The following is an 8,418-nucleotide window of genomic DNA, read 5'->3' as shown; positions in this document are numbered from 1 at the left end:
ACTTTCCGCGTTTGACGTCATTATAAGAAAGGTCTATTGGATATATAAATTCTTGCAAGCTCTTATAGTCAATTTTATCAAATATTTAGTCCTTTTTTTAAATTCTAGTTTGCACTGTAGTCCTGTGCACCGGTTGTTTATCTGAATATTTTACTAACAGACAAGTTATTCGTTAATATAAACACGTGTCTTGAGGTCTAATTATCCCGCAGACGATGTGATAAAGCTATATCGATACACTGATGTGATCTCTACCAGAAACAAAGCTCTCAATAAATCATTTGCATACTATCGTGATTCCTGATCGTCTCTAAAATCGATCATATATTCATTGGCGAGAAGGCCTCAGCAGAAATTTCGTAATTTTAGTATAGAAACTTTATCCTCGGCCTCTCTTCCCTGACCTTGGGTACGCCCATGCATATATTTTTGTGAGTTGCCTCAGTTTTGACTATTTCATAATGAAGTATTTGCAAGGTTGATTTCATGAGCTTGGCTCACATCATACAAAATTTATTATTTAGTAAAATTTTCTTCCGTCTTGCAGAGCATGCCACTCAGCCACAGGCTTGTCTGATATCTTCATTCGTCTCCAGTGCTCCAACTCTTTACCATCCGTATTTCCTCCAACAAGAACGCAACCAATTATTTTGTTTTCATGAATCACTGTTAATAATATGCCAGTAGTTTCCAAGCCCTCGCTAGCGATGTCAAATGATACAGCCTCGTTGAAAACCGGATTAACCTGATTCTTTTTTGTTGAGGTCTTTTTCTTTTTTGTCCGCCGGCCATTTTGAATCAATGTTACTTTTACATAAGCATCTAAAAAATATTTTGAACTTTTATATTTAGTATAAATCATGTTTTGCTGTCTATCTATGATAGTATGAATCATAAAATTGACTCACATACCTGTTCCCTTGACGCTAGCTTGAGGCAAATTGCGAGCTTTCATAACAATCAACGTTAGACGACCAGCAATGCGAAGATATCCCAGTGAAAACAAAATATCACCCAGTTGCATTCGCTAAGAGAATTAACACAATACTCAGAATATTTGTAAATTTGAATTTATTGTAAGATATCTAGCAATCATTGCTTTTATTGGTTAGCTTACTCTGTGGTTTGAGTCTGTACTTGAGTGGTTTAATATATGTATAAATTGTATATATATGTATTAATTTACTGTTATATTAAAAGCCCCGTTTACACTACACTGAATATATTGGCACGGCATGGCTAAAATTGGTACCGTGCCCATTTCATTAGTGTTCAGGCAACCAAAACAAAGGCCGATGCACAAATGAATTTGGCACGGGTACCCATTTTAGCCGTGCCGTGCCAATAAATTGAGTGTAGTGTAAACGGGGCTAAAAGATCATATTACCTCAGTCGTAGGATTCAGGTCCAAGTTAAATATCTGTTCTACTGACGGTTGTAAATCTTCCAACGGCAACACCGCTTGACCAATCACAGTGTGGCGAGATCCAGTTAAAAAATTAAAAACAGTAAACCAAAGTGTCTGAGAATATAAATTTGAAAGCAGAACTTCGAACTCAAATTTTTCATTGAAAATCGGTGCTCTGGTTTTTTGCTGTACTTTTGATTGTAGAAGATGACGATATTCTGGTTGTAAATTTATAGTTACATATGGGTTCAGGTGTTTTGAATCATCTCCTTCAGGTTTGGCGAGATTGAAGGCAGCCATCAACGTGACTCGGAGAATATTTCGAAATGTATCATAAAGGAGGGAAAATTTAATTTCACCAAGCTCTGGCGTTTGAGAAGGGCTGTCGTCTTCGTTCTCCATCTAGATAATTTAATTCAAATCATATTTTTAAAAAATCCTCGGAGTTTAGATAATGTTTTCAAACTGATAATGTTTGGAGCTGAATGTGATTTAAAATTTTATCAATGCAATAAGAAAAACTTTTGCAAACGGTGAGTATAGGTGGGTTTTACTCAAGACTAACACATAGCGAAATACTTGGTGGTCAACTTCACACATATTGCCGAATTATGCCTTGTGGAAGGGAGCAAATTCCGCTAAGCTGCACATAACATCTACTCAACATTAGGTCAAAACCTATATACAATGAATATTTTACTCGATTTGATAAATATTTTTCCACTGATCTGGAGTTGATCACCAAGTGCTAAAGCCAAGAGACGCGCTTAAATCTTCAGCTTTATTCCTATCACTCTTTTGATAATGATTTAATCTAAACAAAACAGTTTAGAGGAAAAAGATCAAAGAAGAACAAAGGCATGTTACCTCATACATAGATGGATCTATTTCACCTAAATCTATCTCACCAAATGACATCATGGAAGAACGAGATATTTCTTTTTTGAGAGCGTGACGTGAAGTCTGGGACACGTAATCTAAAATATAAAATTTTTGGTTCCAGTTCTAGTGCAGACAAGGAACCTGCTGAAACATCATGCACAGTTTTGAACTGATTTATAGACGGTAATCAATTATTGGTCAAGTATTACCACTAGCTAACCTAAAAGAGACTTCTTTGAATTCTTTATAATTATGTTGCATCGGTTTAAAACTGATCTTTCTAGAGCGCCAGTGAGGATAATCTCTTTTTGATTAAGCATTTAACTTAACTAACGTAAAATATGTAACAAATATACATTTCTGATCATTCAACTCAGGCCTCTACGCGTTCGCTCTTTGGGCAGCTGAGCTATGGAATCGCTAAATCCGATATCAAATAATCCAAATAATTATTGGAACGCAAAATCTGGCGTAATCCAACAAGTCACTTTCTACGAAACTTAGAGAGGATGACTGCGGAAACGCGGAGACATCTCTACGATTCCTGCCGCAGGACTGGACTTCAAAATTTGACGATGTTTTCCGTGTGTCCAACCGCTCAGGTTTGTTCTCTTTTTAGCCTTTGTTTATTCAGCTAACTGTCTACGTATAATTTAGTAAATAGAGAAAGTGCATAATCAAGGGCTTTTCAACAAATTTTACATTAGAATTCTAAGTTGTTCTTCCTAGAAATCCAGAAAGGATAATTTGTGAAAGGTAAAGCAGATCCAGTGGTAAAAAATTATAGCCATGCATGCACGTAACAGAATGAAACACGTACCTGCGCTAAAGAATTCTGTTGGAGTAACAGGAGACACATCTGGCCCAACACTAGCTCCCAGGGTATCAACGGTAGTGTCCATACCAGACGCAGTTACGACATTGTAACTTGGGCTAAATGGAGCTGGTTTATTCCCAAACGCATGACGAGAACGCCGTCGTCGATATATGTACGTGATGAAAGCAAAAGCAAATACAAGAATGACAGCGATGATGGCGACAGATAAAACAACGATTTTCTTCATACTGCGTCTCGTTGCACTTAAATAAATGACATAATTGTTAATATAATAATTTATTAAGCCCTAACAAAGTTAGTTTTACCTGGTTTCAAGAACAAGTCAGAATTATTAACAATTACAGCATGAACGTTCTGCAATATGGATTATGTCAGTGGTTAGCTTATTATTCAATTCTGCGTGCTAGTCGCATTCTACAAAATCGAAGATAAAACAATATACGTTAACTGAAACCATAACGGAATTAGGAAACAGTTGAGCCTGAGGATTTTATCAACTTTACCTTCTACGTAAGCATATACATTTCTTTAAGACTGCCAAGTAAAAGCAAAAACAATATTTAACTGAACTTTTTTGATCCAATGTCCACGTTTCCTGACAGAATAAAGCATCTCTCACTTATAAACGGCAATTTCCAAAACACAAAGACTTTTCAAATTTTAAATTTAATTTCAGACGAAGGCCCGCTTGCATAAATTACTAACAGTTTGAAACAATCCCGAAATTTGTAGTTTCATTATTAATCTTCTGTTGAATTGCTTTAGAAAGAATTGAAGTTAAGTCTTAAAAAACGCACTAAAGGAATCGAAATTGTTTGTATATAAACATCATCTATATAAAGCTCTAACAATGATGTTTAGTACTGAAGGTCTTTTGTCATGATATGACAAAGAAATGACTGACTAATATCACTTATGATGCAAATAAGCTATAGCCGGGGAATCAGCTTTATATAAACATGAAACCTCTTGCTTTCAATTGACTTATATATAACTTTATATTTTTGTTTTATATTCCTTATGACTTGAATGGCGGTGGCTACTGTAGCAAGATCTAGCTAAGTAAGCCAGCTTTATACGTAACAACATCCTTAGTGCTATAAAGTTAAAACCATGCAGAACATCTTTTTAAATATCAAACAATATAAAATAGTTTCATAAAGTGTATTCTGAAACGTTTTCTTGTGTATTTTGGGTAGTTGATCAAACCATCCTGTTATCTGGATGTATATATTGAATATACTTTCCGACATGCATGGAGGGGATTAGACCCTTTGTCACAAAGAATCTTTAGAGACAAATCACTAAGAACTTTTACTGTAAGACGAAATATTTGCAACAAAACAAAGTTATTTGTACCCTGCTTGTTTCCGAATCATAATAGTGATGGACTAGAAACCAACTTCATGATGGTGTAAGGGTCTAGCTTTAATGCATGTAAATGCTCTATATATACGACCACGGGATGATGGGGTCATATAATTAAGATCACACAATATAGGGCAAATCACAGACGTCCAGGGGAAATTAGAGAGGGGAAATACGTAGAAAAACTATACTAATATCATAACACTTCGCCAACATGTTTGAAATATCTTGTTCCGGTAGTTCAGACAACTTATTGCTATATATACATGCACGGATTGGACTAGCACAGGTTTGAAAGATTATTTTAGCGATACAACCACGATAATTGAGTATTGTTCCTGTCAGATATGATATGATTGTTCCTGTCAGCGATGGGACGCAGCCCGCAGGAGTGAAAGCCTCGACGCAATTTTTTACGTGAATGCTGAGCAGCTTTTATATCCCGTTAAATTTGGTGACGAACTAGAAAAAACAGCTTTCTGAACTCCATCATTGCAAATAGGAACTATTTGGTGCAGTTTAATTATAATTCTTGTATAAAAACCCGCTTGCTGAAAATTACGAAGTTCTCGTTAAATTTCTACGGTTATAATGACAGGGTAGGAAAAAGGATAAACACTTTAATTTGAAGTAACCCTATTTATGATGTGGTGCCCTATCAGACACCATACATTGTTGAGCCGTTACTGAGCGTTGCTGGGCAGCCATGCACTAGTCTTCAAAACATGAAATTTATTGGAATAGGAAAACTAAACTACATGTCATAATCATTTTGCCGTTATATGATCAAATTCAAAATATTTTTTTACTCTGACAAATGCTAGTCTGTTTACATATGTAAACAAATACTTGTTTCAAAGCACGCGCGAGATTGAACTCCAATATAACCTTGCATGAATACAGATACAGAACACGCGTTTCCAGTAAGATTTTCACAGCTTTAAACTCATGTGTATAATGATATACTAACCTTGTTAAGTCACGGACATTCTACATCGTCTTTCTGTGTATAAAACATCTAAATGATGAAACTGAACTGATCATGACTTGTGACATCAAACAACTGAAGACGGAACAGGATATAAAGTCCAGTCTTCGTCAAAAGTAAGAGCTTTGATTACAAGCGGCAAACACAATATACAATGCAACTTGAATTTTGACGCATGGTCACTAAAGCACATCGTGGTAATGTCAGATAATTCAACAAACTTAGTAGACCGTGTAATCTGCTATGAAATATTTTAGTTCCCCTCATGCACTAGCCGCTTGTCAAATTTTTTATGAGTTTGCTTTTGTGCTAGCGCCTGGGGGACACGTTTCTGGAGTAAAAAAGAGGAATATCAAAAAACGTGACGTTTGTATGACAAATTAATACTTTTTAAGCTGTATATCTGCGGTTGAGGAAAGTCAAACACTGATAAAAAGACTATATATGTACAGTAATGCGCTAAAAGTTGTAATATTAGTCTTAATTCATTCTTAATCTGTTAATTTCACTGTCAAATACTCTGCCATGCAGATGTGCACTCGTATTAGACCACTGGACCTGATAGACTGGCAGTCTTAAGACCACTGCAATGGTCTGCACCCATGGATGTCGACTACATAGATGATAGATTTGGTCAGTTTCTAAAAAGACATGCCACATGCATGGTCAATGTGAGTCTATTAAAATTGTCGATCCAGGGCAAGGTGATGAGCAACTGTACCTCCAGGATCTTAAAATGTACAATTCCGGGTGATTCCGATTACTCTTGGAGATTTAGCGATCGTGAACGCAGGCCGCCGAACCTTCGAGCTGGTTTTAAATACTTTCGGGTTATAGGAGCCAGGCCCTGGTGATGAACCTGAAAAATTGGTGATTATTATTAAAAGCAAAAATTAGCAATACACAATACAAAGAAAACTTAGACTGAAGTGATAATGGTGAATTATTTGGCCTGAGGGTTTGAATTGAAGTACAGCAGCTTGTAATACCCTATACCTATATATAATTATTTGTGTTCAAATCGTCTGTTTATAGAAACTATACAAACAGTAAAAACAAAGCTTACCATTTCTAGGAATAAAAGGAAGCGTTCCTTGTCTCCGTCCTTGCTGTATTGTAAAACTGGGTGAGTTAGCAAGAGTTTTATTTTGACTCTGTGAACGATCATAACTACATGGACTAGGAAAAGATTTTGCATCTAAAAAGAGATGATGATTATTGATAAAAGTATTTCAACCTGCACACCAACATATCGCTGGCGTCGTAATGCTATCACACCTGGGTTCTTTTCTGTTTTTATTTGCAGCTTAATAAATGTCTACAAACCTTTAGAGACGAGCATGAATTCCTTTCTTGTGCCGATACTGTGTGACGGAGATTGATGAAACGTTAGTTGGGGCCAGCCAATTGTAGATCTTGGGACATGATCAGATGGTGAAGGCCACTTATTCTTGCTATCAAAATCTGTTCTCAGCGACCATTGATTGCTGTTACTAAACCATTCCTTGCCCCAGGACACTCGGTCACCACCCGCTAGGAATAACAGAGGAGGGATATTTCACTTCACTACCAATGGATCGTTCTTAAAATACGTGACGCTCTGCGCGATGGGAAGGGGGAGGTGTTTGGTTACATCACGAGATGCCAGGTGACCAGGGGTGGGAGGGGTATATGGTTCAGCGTCACGTAATATTTGAAGGGATACATTGTAATCGTCACACAACGTCACTAAGGGGTATGAGGTTGTCAAAAAGTAACCAAGAGGGTCGCGTATTTTGTGAACGACCATTAAACTACATCATTAAACTACATGCACGAGAAACGAAAAGATCACAGCTAACTGCTAATAACAAAACGTTCTAAAAACCTACTTTTCTCGGGATATGTCTTGGGTCTCATTGTAAACGCTGGGGGCTTGGTCATATTAGGTGGGTTAGTTGGTATATTATAGGCTGTTGGAGATGGTGTATCCAGGTTTAACCTCATGAAAGAACGGCTTTGATCCTCTTCTGAAAAATCATAAATCAATCATCAGTCAATTGTGCAAGTTGAGGTAAGCATTTGTGATGATATTACTATCACTGTACCATCTTCTTCCCGTCTTTCATTTATCTTATCAGCACGAGCTCTTTCATATTTCCTGAAATGATATGACAGTAATTTAGATCTCGTTAGCACTACACTAGTCTATGGGCATAGTTTGACTAAAATATGTGCCCTTCCATATTTTATCCGTGCCCCATATTTGCACTAGTTAGCACGGATAAATGGGTCAAGGCTTGCCAAACTTAGGTAAATTGAGGAGTGTAAATAGGGCCTTAGTTGGATATTAAAAACTGGTGTTTCTAGTTTGACACAATATCTCGCTTCCGATGAAGTTAATGCCCTTAATGGCACTCCTGATATTATCTATACTAACCTTGTACAAAGGCTTATTTTTGTGGGCATCAACCGCTTTTCTTGATATTGTGTAACGCTGGGAACGCGAGAACCAGCAAGTTTTCCATCTCTTGTCCATTGAATATAAATTTTTCCGCTGTTCATAGACATTGATTAACATAGCTGAAGAGTCAAGAATGACTTTATGGCTTAATTTCGTACTTACACTATATTTTAATTAACTAACTGCAGGTTTTCTTCTGGTATTTCTGTAGTAACAGACTAACAGTTACTAACGCCGCCATCCATGTAAATAAATCAATGATTATGTTTCATGAAGAACGCTTAGCGAGGATTAGAACATTAATACACAAGATATTTCATTTGAAATGAATTTTAATAAATATATTATACGTACGTCTTAAATTCTCGTTGAAATCGTCTCGTAATATTTTACACCATTAATCATAAATCATTCCCTTAGCAACGGAGTTTCACGATCAACATGCAGTCAGTTCAGTTGTATTGTAATGTTAATCCAATTTTGACAGTTTA

General features: G+C 36.5%; 2 protein-coding genes across 6 annotated transcripts; both read right to left on the bottom strand.

Annotated features, from left to right (window-relative positions):
• Nucleotides 1-28: 28 nt before the first annotated feature.
• On the bottom strand, nt 29-5,556 carry LOC114533597 (synaptotagmin-6-like). 3 transcript variants are annotated; one of them, XM_028555144.1, is made up of 7 exons: nt 5,467-5,550; nt 3,434-3,482; nt 3,111-3,370; nt 2,276-2,385; nt 1,388-1,810; nt 913-1,027; nt 29-822 (listed from the first exon to the last, which is right to left on the bottom strand). In XM_028555144.1, the coding sequence occupies exons 3-7, from the start codon at nt 3,352-3,354 to the stop codon at nt 521-523; spliced, it is 1,194 nt and encodes a 397-aa protein (XP_028410945.1). In that variant the 5' UTR covers nt 3,355-3,370; nt 3,434-3,482; nt 5,467-5,550; the 3' UTR covers nt 29-520. The 3 variants fall into 3 exon arrangements, with proteins under 3 accessions (XP_028410945.1, XP_028410944.1, XP_028410943.1); XM_028555143.1 differs by lacking the exon at nt 3,434-3,482 and having other exon boundaries at nt 5,467-5,556; XM_028555142.1 differs by lacking the exon at nt 5,467-5,550 and having other exon boundaries at nt 3,434-3,525.
• LOC114533599 (protein STPG3-like) lies at nt 5,429-8,365 on the bottom strand. 3 transcript variants are annotated; one of them, XM_028555148.1, is made up of 8 exons: nt 8,282-8,365; nt 7,904-8,046; nt 7,572-7,624; nt 7,356-7,493; nt 6,811-7,017; nt 6,551-6,682; nt 6,206-6,343; nt 5,429-5,514 (listed from the first exon to the last, which is right to left on the bottom strand). In XM_028555148.1, the coding sequence occupies exons 2-7, from the start codon at nt 8,032-8,034 to the stop codon at nt 6,216-6,218; spliced, it is 789 nt and encodes a 262-aa protein (XP_028410949.1). In that variant the 5' UTR covers nt 8,035-8,046; nt 8,282-8,365; the 3' UTR covers nt 5,429-5,514; nt 6,206-6,215. The 3 variants fall into 3 exon arrangements, with proteins under 3 accessions (XP_028410949.1, XP_028410948.1, XP_028410947.1); XM_028555147.1 differs by lacking the exon at nt 5,429-5,514 and adding an exon at nt 6,037-6,125; XM_028555146.1 differs by lacking the exon at nt 5,429-5,514 and having other exon boundaries at nt 6,195-6,343.
• Nucleotides 8,366-8,418: the final 53 nt, after the last annotated feature.

The sequence above is a fragment of the Dendronephthya gigantea genome, unplaced genomic scaffold (genome assembly GCF_004324835.1).
Source record: "Dendronephthya gigantea isolate DGI-Jeju-01 unplaced genomic scaffold, DenGig_1.0 000093F, whole genome shotgun sequence".
NCBI lineage: Eukaryota > Metazoa > Cnidaria > Anthozoa > Malacalcyonacea > Nephtheidae > Dendronephthya > Dendronephthya gigantea.
This window is presented reverse-complemented; position numbering and strand designations above follow the sequence as displayed.

Excerpts from the sequence above, each read along its gene's own strand:
- LOC114533597 (XM_028555143.1), bottom strand. The coding sequence starts at position 3,354 with ATGAAGAAAATCGTTGTTTTATCTGTCGCCATCATCGCTGTCATTCTT. Across the intron at positions 2,386-3,110 it reads AACAGAATTCTTTAGCGCAG|ATTACGTGTCCCAGACTTCA; the intron begins GTACGTGTTTCA and ends TTTATATTTTAG. Across the intron at positions 1,811-2,275 it reads TAGATCCATCTATGTATGAG|ATGGAGAACGAAGACGACAG; the intron begins GTAACATGCCTT and ends TAAATTATCTAG.
- LOC114533599 (XM_028555148.1), bottom strand. The coding sequence starts at position 8,034 with ATGTCTATGAACAGCGGAAAAATTTATATTCAATGGACAAGAGATGGA. Across the intron at positions 7,625-7,903 it reads AAAATAAGCCTTTGTACAAG|GAAATATGAAAGAGCTCGTG; the intron begins GTTAGTATAGAT and ends ATATCATTTCAG. Across the intron at positions 7,494-7,571 it reads TGAAAGACGGGAAGAAGATG|AAGAGGATCAAAGCCGTTCT; the intron begins GTACAGTGATAG and ends ATGATTTTTCAG.